This window comes from Ornithodoros turicata, chromosome 3, assembly GCF_037126465.1.
Source record: "Ornithodoros turicata isolate Travis chromosome 3, ASM3712646v1, whole genome shotgun sequence".
In the NCBI taxonomy this organism is placed as follows: Eukaryota; Metazoa; Arthropoda; class Arachnida; order Ixodida; family Argasidae; genus Ornithodoros; species Ornithodoros turicata.
This window is the reverse complement of record NC_088203.1, coordinates 2,471,940-2,491,549: the sequence shown is the minus strand read 5'-3', so window position 1 is coordinate 2,491,549 and position 19,610 is coordinate 2,471,940. Positions and strand designations below refer to the sequence as shown.

Sequence of the window (19,610 nt, the reverse complement as noted above, 5' to 3'; positions counted from 1 at the left end):
AATATAAGTTACGGTTACAGGTTGCTTTTCTGTTTGACAGATCATTAATAGCAGTTATTTTTGCATTAACATGTCCTAGCATTGTCTAGCGTTATCCTGGCATGTTCTAGCATTAAAGGGACGGTCTCGTACACCCTGCCCCTTTCATAAAGTGTACCATTCGATTGCACTTTGTTGAAAATGGAATACCGCTAATTTACCCGACAAAACACGCCACAGTTATTAAATAACCGAATTAAATTGATAAAGATTGCAGAGCACGCCGCGATCTGTGTTGGCAACAATAAGAACGGCCACGTCGCCCTGCGGGTAAGTCCGTGATAGGATACAGAAATCGTCTGCTTTTGCGCGCGCTAGTGCATCGGCGTGAGCAGACGACTTTCAGAAGTTACTGGGCACCGCGGCAACTCTCGTACATTTTCTTTCAGTTCTCAGGTGAAAAACGCAGTAGTAACGCTCAGTAGTGGCAAGCATGGTGCTTCAGAACAACTATGTTAATCCTCACAGACAAGTTAAAAGTCGCAGAACAACCCCATCCACAATCACAAATCTGAACATGAAAGAACTGATGTTCTGAGGCTGGAACAACATAGACGGGACAAATACATACAAAGCCTCAATTTGCCTAAGAAATTAACGATGAAAGATGAAAGTCACTGAAAAGGTTAGCCAGCTGTAGGAATCCAGAAGATGTGGGTTCGAGTCCTACAGCTGGCTAACCTTTTCAGTGACATTTCATCTTTCATCACAAATCTGAAGTCGCTGGCCGTCGGCGCGCGCGGTCGCATTACAGCTCCGACCAAAAATATATTACGCGCGCTTCTATTACACTGCCCGTTGTACACTGATCATGCTTCGAAATGAAGTGTCGCTGACGACGTACGTGGAGAAAGAGTAAGTGTTTATTTAAAAACCGCATTAAATACTCGCGGAAAGAAAACACGTGACTTAGCTTCCACGTATCCGATTGTGCGCCACATTATGGGAGACCCCACAGTCAATGCTCGGACTACATTCTCCGCTAGCGGAGGTATATGCCTGAGTGTCCCCATTTCGAGAGCAAAGGGGATTACTCAAACCAAGGTGGTTCTGCAATTTACAATTACCATGACAACAACGACGCCCCCGCAGGCCGACGTCATACGTGACGTATGCATGAGAGAGGCGCAGCTTTCGTCCGTCTGCTCTTATACGGCACGTTTCGACAAATTCCTCGAAAACGACTTGGTTATTCCGAATGAAATTTTGACGGCTGTATGTGTACAGTAGTCGTGAAACTAGTTTTGGCTAAGTTTCGGAGTCACCCCGGCTGTACGAGACCATCCCTTTAACATACGTTAATTGATGTGCTCTTTTACGTACCAATTTCTCCAATCCTCTCTGTAATGCAGTTACGATTGAGGGCAAATAAGAAGAAATGAAATGAAATAAAATTAAATCTCTATCATTTACTCTGGCCCTTTTTTTTCCGTTTTTTCTCTCAGTCATTCGATCCACCCACCATATCTCATCAACCTCGGAAGTCCCCTCCCAAGACAACGGTGATGCCCCTTACCCCTCCTGGGACGGAGCGAAAGTATGATGCATGAACGAAGCTGCCTCTCACACGAGGGGGCACCACCGCATAAACCCGGAGCACGAGCAAAAACGAGCAATATAGATAAAGAAGAACAAAAAAATGAGAGCACTTAATGTCTCCCACGAGAGTAGACGGTTTCCCAGTAAACCTCCCTTTCTCTCTCTCTCTCTCTCTCTCTCTGTGCGGACCTTCCAGCAGGCCATCTCACTATATGGGCAATTTGAAAAGGTTTTATGCATATATACAACACTCTCACGGTCGTCCCATCAGGGCTCCCGTTGCAACATTGGATATATGATTAAACCAAAAAAGACGCTGCACTTTCAACGCATCTACAGCAGAATGATGTAGTGCCTCCTTCCCGCTTTCGATTCCCGCCGGGACTGCGCTGATGTCGCTGCCGCTGCCGCGTCATCTAGGGATGGCCCAGGGAGGTGCCGGGATTACCTCCCGTTTCACGACCCAAAATCCCTCGCCGAAGCTCGCCATCGAAATATTAAAAAGAAAGGAATAAGGAAAAGAACCAGAATGTTCACGAGGTTTCTCCGTATAGCAGGAGCTGCGGCGTTTCCCCTACTGATTAGCGGTGTGAGGGACACCGTGTAAAACCCTTTTGAACAACCCTTCGAGGACTCTGCTCACGACAAAAGGGCTCAGACACGTTCACCGTTGTTCTATTTTAAGCAACCGGAGTAATTAATTGCTTTTTAAATCCGGTAGAAATACCTCGTTTAGAGGCACGAGGTGCATGGGCTGCGATGCGTTAGGCTTAACATGTAGTTTGTCATGCAAATTTTTCACGGCGTCGTCGTTCACGAGCAGGATTTGCCTAAGTAATGAAGCCGGGTCCCCTTGTTCCGTTCAGAATTGCTTAGACGACAAGGAAGCTCACAAGGATATCGCGTTTCAGCTAATTGAGTGATAGATTCGGGAGGGGATTCCCGTATATACGCGCTAAATTTTTCCTACAACGGGGAGAGGGAAGATCTCAGGTTGCGTCGCTGTGAGAGGGGGGGGGGGGGACCTGATTAGGCTTAATATGTTTGCGTCGTGTAACGGGCTCGTCAGGTACTTGCGCGCAGTGTAACATGGGTAATTTAAACCGACGTGTCCATAGGCCGCGAAGAGAGGAAGCAGGTTAAGCTTCGGTATTTCACAAGACGGCGGTTGCAGGCGGTAAAAGATATATATATTCTGTGGGTTGAAGTCAGGAACAGCTTGTGTGTGATGATGTCCCTCGCATGCCAACAGCGCACCAGCCGATGCTTTGCAGTAGGGAGTCCAGTGCGGCTGGTACCCATTCGAAGAAATGGGCGGACACCATGGCGAATATGCCTTATGCTCAACCAGGAGGCGTAAAAATGTATGTTGATCCAAGGGGTGGGGGGAGGGGGGAAATGTTTCTTAAGAAAAAAAGAAAGGAAAGGTCAGCCATGCAAAGAGCCGGCTTGCTATTCCGAAAAAAAAGGGGGGAAGGGAAGGTGCAAACGAAAAAGAACAGGAAGGAGAAAGAAAACAAAAATAATAAGGGGAATCAAAAAAGAAAAGAAGGAAAAAAATAGGAAGAAAGGGGCAATCGAAACAAAGGAAGGAAAGAAAAAAGAAACACCCCAAGCAGCACAATGTACTGAAAGTCGAGTGCAATAGGGGTGGACGGTATGTGTCTTATCAATGTTCTTTAGTTTCATCAGTCTGTTCAAGGCCTTCCACCTACCCGTCCACCCCTATTGCACTCGACTTTCAGTACATTTTGCTGCTTGGGACGGTGAAATAAAAAAAAAATGAAGGAAATAAAAACAAAAAGCAACAAAAAGAAAGGAAGAGGAAAAGAAAGAAAGAGAAGAATAAACACTAGCACAACCGTTACATGCAGTTCACGAGTCCTGAGACTCGGAGAAAACCGAGGAGAGCGGCAGTGACAGGCCACTGGTTGGGGTGCCAAGATAAGAGCGGCCAACGAAAAGTCGGGGGTTGTGGGGGGTTGTAATGCTGACAAGTAACATGAGTGTCGATTAAGGCTGGTTGCTCAGGGTTATGATGCATGCTGAAAGCATGTTTTCCATTTCTTTTTTCTCTTTTTTTTTACGCTCAATAGTGCGTCTCACCGGCATATAATACGAAACCTTTCCTCTAAGCAAAAATTTATTTCTACTTTCTTCGTTGCCTCCCAGCCTCCTTTACTTTTAAGTATACCTGATAACATCAGAATGCGTATAATCATCGTCAGGTGTCGCCTCGACTTATAAAATAAAAATCGCCCTGATTTGCATCCCCATTTCATATCTTATGGAAGGCACTTGAACAGAAACAGTTCAATTGCACACAGTAAAATCAACTTAAACAAATCTTTAACAACAGCAAATGAACCGCCTTCCTACACACATCACTGTAGTACAAGCCAGCACACGGATACTATTATTTAACAGTTTCCCCATAATCACGGAAACATTGGGAATTCTAGTATTCCAGAATTCTGGAATTCCTCGTGAACTCCTTGTGTTCCTAATATTCTTTCTTCCCCAAAACCATCAGTGCTTGGAACGACCTTCCCCAGTCTATCGTAGCTAACTCCGACTCTTCAGTTTTTCGCAGCCAGCTAGCTGCCAGTTTTGGTGTCTAATTTCCCTATCATCGCATATGTTTTCATAACGTCTTCACATAAGTGTTTTTTTTTTTTTTGCAAAGTGTTCAATTGCTTGTGTTCTGTATCATATACTTGCTGATGTAACCTCCCCCTCACACAACGCCCCCCGAGGGCACGTGAGGTATTGTCATAAATAAATAAATAAATAAACCCATGACCCCTTCTTGGCACTACAGACAAAACGTTCCCTTTCTGCCGTTCATGTAGTTCGAAAATATTGCCCCTCCCCGCTCCGTTCGTGTATATGGATGAATACCCACGAAGACAGCGGTTGAGTTAACAGTCAAGCCCCTATGACCTAGCAGAGCGGCATCGTCAAACGTCTTGTTAGCGGCGAGGAAATAAAATGGACGCCCCGAGCGGGTTCGCGCCCCGCCCTTGCATCCACCGGCGGCGTCATTTCGCAACTTGCTCAAAGTTTTTGTGTGTGGACGTTGCCGCCGCTGAATCTTATTATCTGCCCCTCCATGTGATCGTCTGTCAGCGGACGGTGTGAGGTGTGTTACGGGCGAAGGAAGGAAGGCCATTTCGCTATCGTCGGATGAGGAATGTTTATGTTAATCGTGTTGAAGGGAATATTAAATGTGTGGCGTGTCGGCACCATGTATATATAGCATGCGCGCACGGTGCTGGAAGGAGCGGAATGGTGTCGACAGCTTGCCGATGTTGCCCTCCCAATTGTGGGCAGCTTCACGACTTGTAGAGCTGGAAGACGAGATCGGATGCGAGCAGGCGATGAAGATCGACCGGTGCACAATATGAGCCCATACTCCGAGCTCTAGGAGCTTGTTTTTTTTGTTTTTTTTAATTGGCATAACACATCGTACAGGTCTCTGAGCTAGCCTCTCTTCCTCGAAGGAAGCGTATTATACGTCCCCGGTCATCATTGACCTCTTGGAGAATGTTCCACCGTGGAGCACGATATCGTTCAGTGCATGTGCACACATAGTATATCACATCTGGCGAACTGTATTCTCCGACGGGAGGCGAAAGGAACAAGACGGAGGCAAGTTGGGAAGGGAAAAAGGCTGTATGATTATACATAATGTATATACAGGGCCAGACAGAGACACAACAGAGGGCCCAAGTTGGGTTAAAGACCTTGACGGATTTGGGGAACTCGACCTTCTTTTCCCTTTCCTTCTCGGGTGAGAAAGGAACGGCTTGACCGAGTCCAAGATGTCCGCACACGTTGCCCGGGATGACGAAACGGCGATGGTGAAATTTATTTGTCCTTGCAATCTGGGTCAATCCCTGTGGTCCGGCTATCCTTGTGCAACTATCTAGTATATGGTGCGTGGGAATGTTAAAATATTTCTGCCGTTAAAAAAACCCATGCTACGAAGTTATCTCCCTATAGCATGGGTTAGATAGCAACACCGACCCCAGTAATCCTAAGCCTCCCCTAGGCTAAAACAATCGGACGCACTCGCGGTATACTGAGCTTTCTTCTCAATGACCACGTTAACATACTGCAGATGTTGGGACGCGGAAGACAGGGACAGAAGGAAGCACACAAACACAAGCGTCAAACATCGTCCCAACATCTGCAGTATATGCTGTCTCACCAACTAGCCCAACTTTCTGCGCTTGACCATGTTAACCACTGGCATAGCGGGGGGCTCCAAACCCCTCCAACACCGTACCTTTGGGTAGTGCTTCTGGGAAAGAGAAATCCTCCTCCCCAGCATGTAAAGTTCCTATAGAACATCCTCCCCCCCCCCCCCCGCCCGAAATATTCGGCTGGTTACGCTACTGATCCAATAGCTAAAAAAAAAAATAATTAAAACTTTCGAAGTTGTTTCGTCACTTCCCTGTATTCGTAATTTCATCGTATTAAACACAAATGGCGCACCGAAAACAGGTTACCTCGACGCTGTGGCAGTACCGCTCCAACCACACTCTCTGGCTCATTTAAACGCCCGTCTGGACCTCGCGCAATCATCAGATATCATCTAACCTCTCTCACTAAAAATTCGTCCTACGCCAGCGGTATATATGCACATCGCTCCGAGAGGCGCACCATAATTAAAAGGCGAGAGAGATCAACTGGAATTGCGCGGGGTACACTCCATGCGAGTCCATGAGGGGGAAATTCCCGAACAGCCATTTCGCTTCGCATTTAGTGGAACCTACGTAATTAAATAATTGAGCAGGAGAGTCACTAAAGGACCGCATGCGATCTTTATCGGTATATGTGCCGCATCCTGGTCGAGGTGCGAGTGACATTCGAGACTGCTTATGTCCTTGCGGAAGCCCCCGACGACGGTCGGAGGCTATTGTCTTCGTGAGGCGCATCTCATTACAAGTCTGTGGGAAGCAAGCAGCGCCCGCCTGAAGACGTGTGAAACGGAAGACTGCTTTGCAAGTCCATGCAGGAACGACATGCCTGCGTGTTAACGGTAATTACATCTGGAGTATTCGATGACAAGGGCAGTGGGACGGGGTCAGTATTTTTTCCTCCAGAAGAAGGGAGTGTGAGGGTTGTGGTACAACTCGAGTTTCCTTGTGCGCCGTGAAATTTTGTGTGGCCACCACGGTCTTTGCTTGTTTCTTTTTCAGGTGAGACGCCTTATTTTTATATTTTCGTGTTTGCTCTGCGAAACTATATGGCAACCAGTGTTGCCCGAACGTGGACATTAGAGCAGGAAATAGTGGGAGACAGAGGGTAAGCGTCCTAGGGCCGACTTCAGAAGGAACTACGCCGGCGTCCGACCGAAACGATTTCGGGAGAAATCCTTAGGAATCATAGTAGGGGACGGGATGCGACCCTCCGACATCCCAGTCTTTAGCATGCGTGACCATGTTATCACCCCCAATGAGCAGACACTACGAATTAACACTCGACCACACCCGTTGCATTTCGCCTTGTGACGCTTGTCAGTCATGCCCATGCGAACAGTAGCAGGAAAGTCACAGTTTCCGGGCGTTTGGATGATCTTAGGGGATTGATGCTGTCCCTAGGTGGTGAGCCTCACGAAAAAGGTCCTTCGTTGCGACAGCGTGAATCGTACCCTGACAGGAATGAACTCTTTCTTTGTTTCCAACGTATATTTGTTTCGTTTATAAATACAGGGTGTATGCTATAAAAGGTCAGTGACATTTTCGCGCGTGACACTATATCTATTTGAGAGACGGACTTGTGCTGCCATACAGTGAATCACTTATGCCAGAGAAACCTACGAAAAAATTGTGGTTACCATTCACTGCGTAATAAAGTAAACACGGCCACGGAAACTTTCGTCTTCATGTGTTTCCTATGCGCAATACCGATGGATGGAGGTGAAAGTTTGCATGGTCATGTTTATTTTGTTACACAATGCTAGGTAACCACAATCGTTTCGTAGGTTCCTCTAGCATAAATGATTCACTTTGAGGCAGAGAAAGTCTTTTCGTGATAGAGGTATAGCATCAAGGAGGTATCACTTTTTGCACGAAAATGTGACTGACCTTTTATAGCATACACCCTGTACATCTCCGGTTTTACGAACACATGTACAGAAAGTCGACGAAGCGAACCGAGATCGACACTATATGCTTAAAGTGTAACGCTTCCTTACTGCGTTCGCGGGATGCAAGGCGTGACCTAGTTCTTGAATCACTCGACGCGGAGCATTTGAAGACCTATACTCTGAAGGATACAAATACTTCGTTCGGGGATGAAAATATATTTTCTCACTTATCTGCACGAATGAAGAAATTAGAAAGGAACATCCGACGTCGTCAATGTTCAACTGAAAATATCTCCCCTTTTTTGCTTCTTCACCTTCGCCGCATCATCGTGCTTTCCCAACGAAGCATAGCTAAATGCCTTCTGGTACAATCTCACAACAACGACGTACACCGACGACCAACACAAAACCGGGGACGATGCTGCCCAGCACAGACGAGAAAGAAGAAGAAGAAAAACATGAGCTATTCAGAGAAAGAGCGATCCATCTCACCTCGGCCGCCATTGTTGTCCCCCTGCGTCGTCCCGGAAGGTCCATAGGTTGCCAGCCTCGTGCGTCCAATCGCTAAATTCGGTGGCCATTCATTTCTGCAGGGGTAGAAGAGAGAAATCGGGTTACGCGGATGCGACCTTCCGCGACAAACGAGTGTGACTCGAGGAATATATGCAGGATATATATACATGGAGAGAGGACAAGGCTCTTCTATTTAAGAAACGGGGATTGAAGGAGAAGCGTTGCGAATCGACGCGTCTGTCGCCCGTGATCGGGACGGTGAAAGCGACATATGGTATCGGTGTTAAGGTCGTCCACGATCGTGCACGACACTCTTCACTGTCGCAGCCCCTATTTCGCGAGATTCGACCAAGTTTCCAATTCCCGCTCAACTTGGTCGAGGTCCGCAAAATTTGATTAGCTTGCTAATTAAAAGTTAAAAATACTGGGTAATTTAAAATATAACTAAAGGGCGAATGGAAAATCGAACAGCATGGACCTGTAAAAGTTTTACGGGTGCCTCCATGCCGGGCTCAGCAATGCCTCAATGCAAGTGGAGTGTCCTACACGTATACGCGTAGAGCCTGCTCCCGTGATATAGCGGTTAGGATGATCGCTTCCCTGGGTCCCGGGTTTCCCTGGTTTTTCCGGCAGGATTTCCAGACGAATATCGGTGCAGTTCCCCCTGAAGTTGGCCCAGGACGCATATACTAAACCCCCCCACACACAGTCCTTCCTGCTGTCCTCTTTCCGTCTGTACGTCGCTCATAGCCGCTGTTGCTTCGCGGTGCTAATATAGAGTTATAGAAAACGTACGTGTAAAGCTGTGTTAACGATTCAATCTTAAATAATAATAAATTTTAAAGTCTTTGAACATCGCAGTGCACAGTTATAATGCGAAAGGTGCGAGCCCGATAGTCAAAACAATCGAGATAAAACGATGAAAGATGAAAGTCACTGAAAAGGTTAGCCAGCTGTAGGGATCGAACCCACATCTTCTGGATAGAAGATAGAAGACTCCCTCGCATTTTTGTTTCTTTGTTCTACAGAACAGCGGTGTTGCGAAGGTTGAGAGGCCGCTCTCCAGGTGGCGCCGTGATGCGCAACATGCAAGCGGCTGGGATCGCAGCAAGCGCGCTCTAACCAGCATCCAATGCTAAGTGCAAAACCTCGTTATCCTGTAGAGCCTCTTGCAAATCTAGTGTTACTGCACCAGGTCCCCATCCCGCCTGCACCAAGACGCCAGAACGACGTCCGTGCACCTCCTTTCCCTTTTAATGCCACTCTGCGACACTGCCGGAAATAATGCACCCAGAGCGTGAGCGCAAGCAGGACGTCAATCATTCGACTCCCAAATATCACGGTTGATGCCACGGGCAAAAAAGTCAAAAGGCGAATCACACCCTCAAACCCATACTCTCTTAGAAATAAAAGCCCCATAAAGAAAGCACGATATCCTCTTTAATCCCTCTCACTTCAAAAAGAGCTCCCTCCCCCCCCCCCCCCCAAAAAAAGTCAGCACGTCAAACTTTCATCTCCCGCTGACACGCACCGCTGGTTTACTTCGAGCCTCTCGGTTTATAAGTTGTCGCTCAAACGCCAACATCACGTGATATCCCCACTAAGAGCAAACTCCTTCACAGACAGCACGAGTTTCACTGTCGATTTACTAATTCTACATCGACGACAGATCCCAAAGTCACGAACCCCGCACCTCCACTTGCCAATCACATTTCAGCTTTCCCTTTTCTTTTCATCAACGAGAGACCCGAAATCCCTCCCCCAACGCAATCCCCTTATACAAAAAAGGGAAAAAAAACGCACACACAAAAAAAAATCCCTATGCATATTCAAAAGGGGATTATATTCCATTTTCGCAACCACCACGATATTCGAGCAAATCCTCCTTTACCGCGAGTACCCTCCCTTATTTTTGTTGCGTCTATACGCCGATGGATTTTTCGCAGTAAATCGCCGAATGGTAGGAGTGGGGACGTCGAATTTGCCAGGTCCACACACACACTCTCTCTCTCTAGTTTGGAGTTTTGCATGAGGGGAAATGTACGTGCAACAGCTGTGCCCGCGTGTCCTGAGCCTTCTCAAAAGGGGACGGATGGATGAATTTGTATTGCATAACGGGATGATTAGAAAGGGGAGGGCGGAATGGAAAGCCTAATTCCTTCAATACACGAGTTGCTTCGAATTCGGTAATTTCGTCTCACTGGCGAACAGCACGCTGTGATGGGAGCTCAGTGGGAACGGCAGCTGGCCCGCTGCTGGCGCTACGTCGCAAGCGCGCAACACAGTGCTCATCGGACGCGTGTTATACTGAGCGCAGGCTTTGGGGATAGTTCCAAAAGTTCCTAGACGTAATCTAGTTTTTCAAGAAAAACCGCGACGCAGCTGCAGCCATAAGCATAGCCAGCAGGAAGGGGACAGGGGATCTCTGCGCGTCCTCTACCGACTTCAGGAAGAATTGTGCAATGTTTTTTTTTTCTGGAAATCCTGTAGTGTGTGTGTGATTCACACCCATCGGCCTCCAATTATTTACCTTGACACACCATCACTAACGACCGGGTGTGCCTATATCTCTAGGTGTCTCCCGGGTTCTCCGACAGACACCCTAGAGAGATGACAGTACAGCCCTTCCTCAAGTTGACTCAGGACGTCATGCTGACCTCTATCCCTTGTTTCCACTTCTTCCTGCTGTCCTCTCCACCTGTCATCCGTAAAACCGACGAAACAGACAAAACAGGTGCTTCGCGTTGCTAACGCGGAGTTATAAACAGAAAGGCGCGCTTCTCACTGTGTGGTGTTTACATTCCACCCGTTGTCATTGCGTTTAACTGAGCTGTCGTATCACACAAGAGAAATGCAACAAGACGCAAAGCGTGTTGGTTTTCTTGAAACGTGATGATGATGATGATGATGGTGATGATGATCTTGGTGGCTGTTCCCTTTCTATCGGGTGAACATCGCAGTAATTCGTGGGCGTCCTAGCATAAAACACCATGTTCATCAAGAACGGCAGACACCGCTTCCTGTCAACTAAAGCCGGACAAAGTCAAAGACAACGACAGCGGTCAGGCAGTGAACCATTCCCGAGCAAAGGCCGTTTCGGTGGCTGGAGAGACTTACAAGGTTAGTCGTCGACTTTCCTGTCTGTTCTAATAGCTGTGGCAAGAATAGTCGGAACAGGAGTACGTTTCTCTATTTACACTGACGACATCTGCATTTGTACCACCAGGAAAACCTCGCCAAGCCATTCAGCGACGCCTGCAGAGAGCCCTGAACACCATACATCAATACCTGCTGACGGCCGGCAAAGATGTCTCTTGGGAGAAAACCGACGTTCTCGCCTTCACACAAAAGAACATGCTACCGTATCGTCTCTTTGTTGCTGCAAAACAGCTACAGCATACGCCTCCTGCAAATTCCTGGGCGCGTTACACTGGGCACTCCACTCTCGTGGAGAAGGCACATTGCGGGTCTCGAAACGGAACTCGTTCAACTTCACCTTGGACCCAACTCGCTCTACCATCCATTTCGCTTTTCGTTCCCGGCCTGAAGATAAACTGTGATGTTGCTGCAGGTGTGTCCAAAGCGCTTACTTTGGGTGTGACGAGCGACCAGTACGCGGATTTCACTCCTGTTCTTACGGATGGCTCACCCACCAAAACCAGCTCCGCATGCGCCCAACCGTCTACCCAACCCCGCTCGTACCTAACTCGTACCCAACTCGTCTACCCAACGTTACCCCCCCCCCCCGCCCCCCGATGCGCCTATGTTATCCCATCCGAAGACATAACAGCCAGTTCCCGACTCTCGCATCTGATGTCTTCGACGTGTGCTGAGCTGCATGCCTTGCTTTCTCAGATTCGCAAGATTGAGCTTGAGCAGTGTTCGGCTCGACCATGGGTCTTCTGCGCAGACCCTAAGGCGGCCCTGAAGTGTCTGGCAACAACGAGATCCGCGGACCTCTAATGTCCATTGTTGCTGACGTGCTGGTGTCTTACAAGATGCCGTTGGACACGGTCATTGCCAAGTGTGACTGTGGTACCTGGTCATGTGGGCATACCTGGCAATGAAAAGGCAGACGAGGCTGCTTTACGAGGCCACATGCTTACATTAGCCCACTCCATCATCTTGCCCAAAGGCCACCGTCGGACCCTTCTCCGTGCCATCTCTGCAGACAAGAAGAGATCACGGTGGCTGCACCACATGACATCCTACTCCCTACTTCAGGCCGTAGACCCGTCTCTCGCACTGCCGCTTCCCCATGGCCTTCCGCGACACTACGCATCTCTTCTTCACGGCATGCGGCTTCACGTCGCGTAAACCCGGTTATGAGGCAGCGCCCTGGCCGTGCGCCGTCGTACCTTCGTGCAACGCACGCTGACATCCACCATCTCCTTGTGTACTGACCGCCGTGACCGCCGCCCTTTTACCATCGGCAAGGTGTTGGGTCCCTGGTCCAGTCCCGCTGATATGCATTAAGGCCTCAGTCACATTTGGGAGCTTCGCATCAACGGGTCTCTCCACCGTGCTTTGATCACTGGAATTGCCATCCCCATCATCATCATTCGTTCTCTACAATTGGCAGTGGGGCAGCGCGCCTAGCCTGCTGGCCGGCTGGGAGGTACCCGGGTTCGAATCCCGGTGCCGGCTGTGCTGTCTGGGGTTTTTCCTGGGTTTTCCTCAGACGCTCTTAGACATATGTCGGCACAGTTCCCTTAGAAGTCGGCCCAGGACGCACATTCCCCCAGGGTGTCAGTCGTGACGTTGCCCACATGCGTGAGGCCGACAACGGCAAGCCCTATCGCCATCACCACCACCACCACCTGGCCGGCATCAGCCTCGTCTCATCATCGTTCCTCTATGTGTGTGTGACAAGAACAGTGGTTCCAGTTGTTTTTCTTAAACGTTAATCAGTTCACCGTCCCTTTCTCTTCTTTTATTTAACGAATAATAAGTCGACCGTATAGATCGTCCCCTCCAACCAGTTGCCAGGAAAGCTGCTGTGTATACGCCTGCGTATTTTGCGGATATGTCAATCCCATCCATCACGCTCTTTTCCACCGAACTCAATTCAACTCCGACGTTGTATACCGCATCGTCCCCAACTAACCGAAACATTCTTATACTGATACGGATTATGCCGGTCACATCTCAGTAGCAACGAACACGAACTCATCGACGCCAAAATGGACCCGGAGAATTCTTCCCATAGTACGCGTTCTCTCTATATGTGTGACGCTATATACCGCGTCTCCATCAAAAACTGTCCTCCCTTGACAGAAAAACCGCCGAGGAGGCCGTAATCCGACGATTTACGGCTTTTCCACGTATTTTCGGACCTACCTTATCGCGTCGGGGAAGAAATCCTCGACAGGTCACTCCTGCTTAGCCAAGATTAAGGTGGATCGCAAATACGCCGCCGGTTCCCGGATTTTGACCGCCGATGATCTTGAGGTCGGACCTTGTTCGTCGATCGTAAAGACGTCGACGATCGCTCGTCTTGGGCAGAGAAGAGAGAAAGAGGGGGGGGGGGAGAGAGAGAAAGTATGAAGAAGAATTTGGGGGAAACGTTCGGTTATTTCGCGGCAAATTGTCGCCTCCTTCCCAAATGTGAAGGAGCTGTATGGATCAGTCAGGGGTAAGTTACTCAAAAAATGGTTACGGTTACTCTTTTTGAAACGTAACTAGTTACAGCTGCAATAACTTGACAGTTACCTTTTTAAGGAAAACAAAAAGCAGAATAGATGTAACTGAAAAACTTGTTGTATCGTTCAGGCATATACAGTGAACCCTCGTTAATATGACCCCCGATAATCTGACATACGCGCTTTACGACCATACTCCTTGTGAACAATGCAGTGAAACCTCTGCAAATCTCCCCCTTTAATATGACAATTCCGCATTATGACCAAAATTTTCGGGAACGACCATGGTCATAATAACGAGGGTTCACTGTATAGTTACACCGTGTTAGAAACAGAGCATGGGGGGACGGTGTGAGTGAATCTAAAGGTCATCCTGGTTGGGAAAAACACTTGGTTGGGAAGGGCACTTAAAGCCTCGACAAAATGACGAGAGGGAGCTGACACGTGGAATGTATTGGAATACATGAGTAACGTAGTAACAGACACATTATACGGTCACTTTAAGAAAAAGCAGTAGGTATAGTTACGGTTAAAAGTTACTTTTGTTACTATGAAAGTAACTAGTTACAAGATACTTGTAACTTAGTTACAGCCCAAGGCGGGTATAGATAATATGGAGTCTTTGCAGATTGGATCGAGTAACTGATACGATAAAGGAAGATATCGAATCGAAGACCAGCGACTTCGAAGGAACAATATGAGATTGGCTTGTTTTCCAAAGTGTGTTATCGTGAACACCTTCCGATCAAGTAAAGCTCACTCTTATCTCTCTCAGCAAAATCTCCTGATGGTGATGGTGATGTGATAAAGTCTCCTATTTTTCTATCTCTCACACATCATTCTACTTCACCCTTTCTGTTACACTTAAGGTAGCCATTTTCACTACCTGCCTCCCCCTTCCCACCCCCACCCCCCAAAAAAACCGATTAATCCCAACCTCCTAAACTTCCAAAAACTATCTCTCTCCTTTCCCCTACATCGCACCTCAAAACTCCGAAGTTGAACCACCTTCGACCCTTTACTGCAAAAAAAAAAAAGAAAAAAAAAACCCTTCGCAACAACCACCTCCTCTTTCCTTTCTTTGCACCTTGTTCTGCACCCCAAGATTAACGACAGACCTATCCGCCGCATAGAGGTGACAGTTACGCGTTAATGATGGGATCCAGTCTATCATTACCGCCACAAAAACCAGAATCCTTCGGAGCCCTCGGCATCTCTCTAGTTTCTCTTTTCGTCCTTCGAGACACATAGAAATCGAACCATGCAAGTCATTTCAGGCAGACATAAATAAAAAAAGAAAGAAAAGAAAAGAAAAATACTGGTTGCCGTGTCCCATACCCCGAAAAGCATATCCATATAAAACCCACCATGCGACAGAGGCAGATGTATCTAAGTGTCGGTGACACTTATATGAAACCGAATAGGTGATCGATAGGCCTTTCCTGTAGTGGTGGCTGCGAGTTGACATCTGCTGTGATGCGGACGGATGGCGCGGGCTCCAGATAACGAAACAAACATACACAACTGTAATATTTTAAGCGGCGATAAAGAATGTGTCTCTGTGGCTACAGAAGATCTGACTTCAGGACGCGTCCTGTTTTAGAGACGTGCCAGGGCCAAAGAACAAAAAACGGACAAAAAATAACTTCGGTATTTTTTTTTTCTTTGTAGGGGACAAAGAAGACGGAACTTTTTTTTCCTTATGACTTGAAGAGTGCCATGGCGGAAGAGATATGCATTCTGACCGCTATGCCTCGCAAGATAGACATATTGAAAAGTGTGCAAAGTGATGTCGTTTGGATGCTCATACCGTTTCGAAAGAGGGTTCTAAGAGTTTTTTAAGTGGTTGGAAGTGCTTGATAAGGTAACGTGAGGGATGCTAAGTGGTACCGGATACCGGAGGCAGCAAAAAAAAAAAAAAAGTATGTTTCGGTGTGTTGGGGAGTAATAAACGAGATACGGCGAAGAGAGCGGGTGATTGTGGTGTATTGGTGGTACACAGCCGAATCAGGAGGAATTATGTCTCGTTCGATAAAAGAGGCCACCTACGGCGAAAGAAATCTGTGTCATGAAACAGAAGGAAATGCGACATGAAAAGCACCTGCGTATTGTCTGGGCTGGTACACCCAGTAGCTGATAAGAGAAAACATAGCGTAGTGGTTCCGAGGAATAATGGCGCCGAGACTGCCCGAGGTACAGTGCACACCGTTGTACCCTTGTGTAGTCCCTGTCCCGCCTGGATAATCGGCCATACTCCACCGAAAAGGTTCTTGGGTGCTGGCCAGCAAATCAGCTCATACCTGCCATGCGCACCCTTGCGCAATTTCTCGTCTCGACGGACCTCTCTTGACAGATTGTGACGCTCTTTGTTTTTGTGCATTGAGATTTCGCTTTTGGTGCCAAGCTAGGTGGTGATGTTCTCATTTATTCTGTTTCCGTTCCGTTGCAAAGCGTCGAGTTTTGTGTAATTGCCCTTTCTTTTCTTAATAACGCGTCCTGGAGTAGCCAGTCCCGAGTTGCTCGAGACTAACATCTCCATTTTTTTTCTTTTAAAAATCAATGCATAATGGCGCTCAAATAACTCAGGAATGGCTCGGCTATAATTATCGTTGTTTACATTAGTGCTTCTTGCGTTTCGTTCTGCACAAACTACTACTACCAAAAGGTTGTGGCCTTTTATACATGCAACTTGTGCCATGCCAGTAAATTGGCGATGTCCACGACCAGCTTCAAACGCGGTACCTTGGGACAGGGAACGCTTTAATGTGGACCACTAGAACGCACTGTCTTACAATCTAGCGAAGCAACCACACGTACAAGACAGAGAGGAATACATAAAAGTCCCGTGGTACATGACGCAGCACAGCTTTTTAAAGAACAGCGAAATATGCACGCGAGTGTATAGCAGGGACACAGACACGCAAAATTACGTCCTCTAAATGCTTACCATGGCGCCCGCAGCACCGTTCGGCGGACGGTACGTAATGTCGTCTGCAACGCAAAATATGGCGGCTTTCCTTTGCGCAAGATCACCAGTTGAGATAAGCGTGCGGGCTTAAAATTATCCTTCCCTCCGTTTTGTCAACTCTTACAGAAGCAGAGGTGTTTGGTAAGGCTCCATAAAATTTGCTGTGGTCAACGCATGGAATACATATTGCTGATAGTGTTCAGGTTGCGCAGTTAAATTTCCGCTAGGGGCGCTGTTGTTAGTGGGGTGGGTCATAAAAGTACGTGGGGGGGGGGGGTACGTTGTGGAGATCGTTCCGCGATTAGACACGGCATTCTGGGCTTTCTTTGAGGCGGGGAAAATGGTAGCATCGGGGAAGGTGACCGTGATGTCATTTTCGCTAGACAAAGGGCCGCGTGCAGACCATTCAACCAGCGGTGGGGCCAATAGGACGCATCATCTTCTCTTTGGTGGTTGGCTACGATATCTAAAGTTTTATCTGGGTTTTCTGGCAAGCTTTCTAGACGGATGTCTGCACAGTTCCTCTCAAAGTCGTCCTGAATCGACTCTGTGATAAGCAGTCTGCCTTCGTGGTAGCACCGCGTGGTGGTGGTGGTGATGATAGGGCTTGCCGTTGTCGGCCTCACGTATGTGGGCAACGTCACGACTCACACCCTGGGGGAATGTGCGTCCTGGGCCGACTTCTAAGGGAACTGTGCCGACATATGTCTGAAAGCGTCTGAGGAAAACCCAGGAAAAACCCCAGACAGCACAGCCGGCACCGGGATTCGAACCCGGGTACCTTCCAGTCTCCCGGTATGGTAGCTGCGTATGGTAGCTGCGGCTGTCAGCAATGTACACACGTGGGCGAATGGGACATCAGGAAGGTAGTAGCGTATAGTGCGCGTACCAGGCCGGGAAGAGTGCCGACATCTGTTCCTGGAACGTGTACCAGAAAGCCTCAGATTCCTGTCAGTGGTATAGGACTTGAACTGCCCACCTGATTGGCTATAGCAAAACCTTGGAGCTTCCACCAATGAGCGGATGTTCTATCCCCACGGCCACTCCGCTGGTATAACCTTTACGTTGCGATGGTGGTCTCAAATGTTTCCTTTTGTCGCATCCTTCATAGTCATGGCAGGTGTCCTAAGACAGAGAGACTGCCTTCATTTGATTCTTCCTCAAAATTCGTGCTGCAGGCATTGCGGTCCAATTTTTCCCGCCCGCCAAGCCGTTAGGACCGGGGCACATCCGGGGCACGTTTATTACTTTAATTCTTCCTCGAAGACCATAGGTCGCTGTTACAGCAGCTGTAGCAAACGGACTTCGTGCGTTCCGTCAACGTAAGCCATCTGCACGGGTCGCTAACACCTGGCTGCGAATGGCCCGCATATATTCACATAATATTACCTGTCCCCTTCCTGAGGGTGTAATTGTTTAAGTTGTGTTGGGTGGCCTCAATGTGTTCCGTACACGGTTTCCAATTACCGGACCTGCAAATGATACCGGTCGCATTGCTGGCTCCTACCTTGGAGTACTTTAGTATACCTAGGGTACTTTGGAGTTAAGACCACAAACTGTAGGCTAAAAAAAATTGTATCTACACCCCACGATGGGCGGGGAGACAAAATTTCGTCACAGCCACAGCCTCGTCTCATATACGGACGATTTGAAAATTATTTTCATCCGAGTGCGTCCCTCCGCAAACGGTTCACGAAAGAGCCCTCAGGCAACAATATAGATGGGTAGAAATCCAGCGAACCGGTAGAGATGTCGGAAGGGAGTTGCCTCAGGACAGAAGCCGCCGATATTTCGAACAGAGACTGTTCGAAGAAGAAGAAGAAGAACAGTCTCGCCCAGAAGAAAAACAGTCTCTGTTCGAAATATCGGCGTCTTCTGTCCTGAGGCAACTCCCTTCCTCAGGCAACAATGCACATTAGAACGTAGTCACTCTGCTACAGGTCACAAGAAAAATATGTGACGTCACGCGGGGCGATGGCGACTTTGAAAATATTCATTTCGGCGTGTCTTTATTTTCTTTCTTCGCAACTGACAAGCAGCGGGACGACAATGCGAGCTCATTTCAGTTTTGAAGAAAACACCCTGTTCATGGTGAGGGATTGTCCTGGAATATGACTGGGACAATTGATGGGCATTTGGAAACCTACACGGATTCCCTACAACAAACAATCCCCCATTTGGATGCTCCCAATAGGTGGTGTGGACACCAGACCGCAGCAAGCTTCAAGTGCACGTGAACATAAAGCATGAAGAAATCATACCAAACCACACAGAAATATACCCATACGCCATCAAAGCTAGAAAGAACGTCCATCGTCCATCGAAGAAACGCCATTTCTAAAACCCGCCCTCACCCGACGAAATAATAATACAGGAGCCCCACGCAAAGTGCAAGCAACGTAAGCTCTCAAGAAACGTTGCATGCTGGAACCATTGAGAGACGCGCGTCTTCGTCGACGCGCCACCGCCCTGCGCGCTTGGCAAGACAGAAACCGTCCCGAAACCCTGCCATTAGGTTAGCAGCCGACTGCAAAGAAAAGGCAGACGGACGAACCATTTTCGCTGTGGTTTTCACTCTGGACTAGACGGAAATATGGGAAAGGAAAGCTTTTCTTCCTGGTCTTGCGGTGCTCCATTGTCGAGAAACGCGTGTGCATTACTCGCGAAATCCGCAAAGGCAATCCGCGCATTCCGGCCTGGTGCGCTATTTTGAAAGACACGGGTGCTTAGGCCGTCTTTGAGTACCCGGCGCTCATAATATCTGAAGGAAATGATTGGTGTCTTGTTTTGGCACACACAAAGTGTTCTGGAG

At 48.1% G+C, this 19,610-nt stretch overlaps 1 protein-coding gene across 1 annotated transcript in view; it reads right to left on the bottom strand.

Annotated features, from left to right (window-relative positions):
* Positions 1-19,610, bottom strand: part of LOC135387711 (uncharacterized) — a 275,760-nt gene that overhangs the window by 236,264 nt on the left and 19,886 nt on the right. Inside the window, exon 3 of the mRNA XM_064616809.1 lies at positions 8,168-8,262. Coding sequence (XP_064472879.1) covers positions 8,168-8,212 — 45 coding nt within the window. The 5' untranslated portion in view covers positions 8,213-8,262. The remainder of the gene's footprint in view (positions 1-8,167; positions 8,263-19,610) is intronic.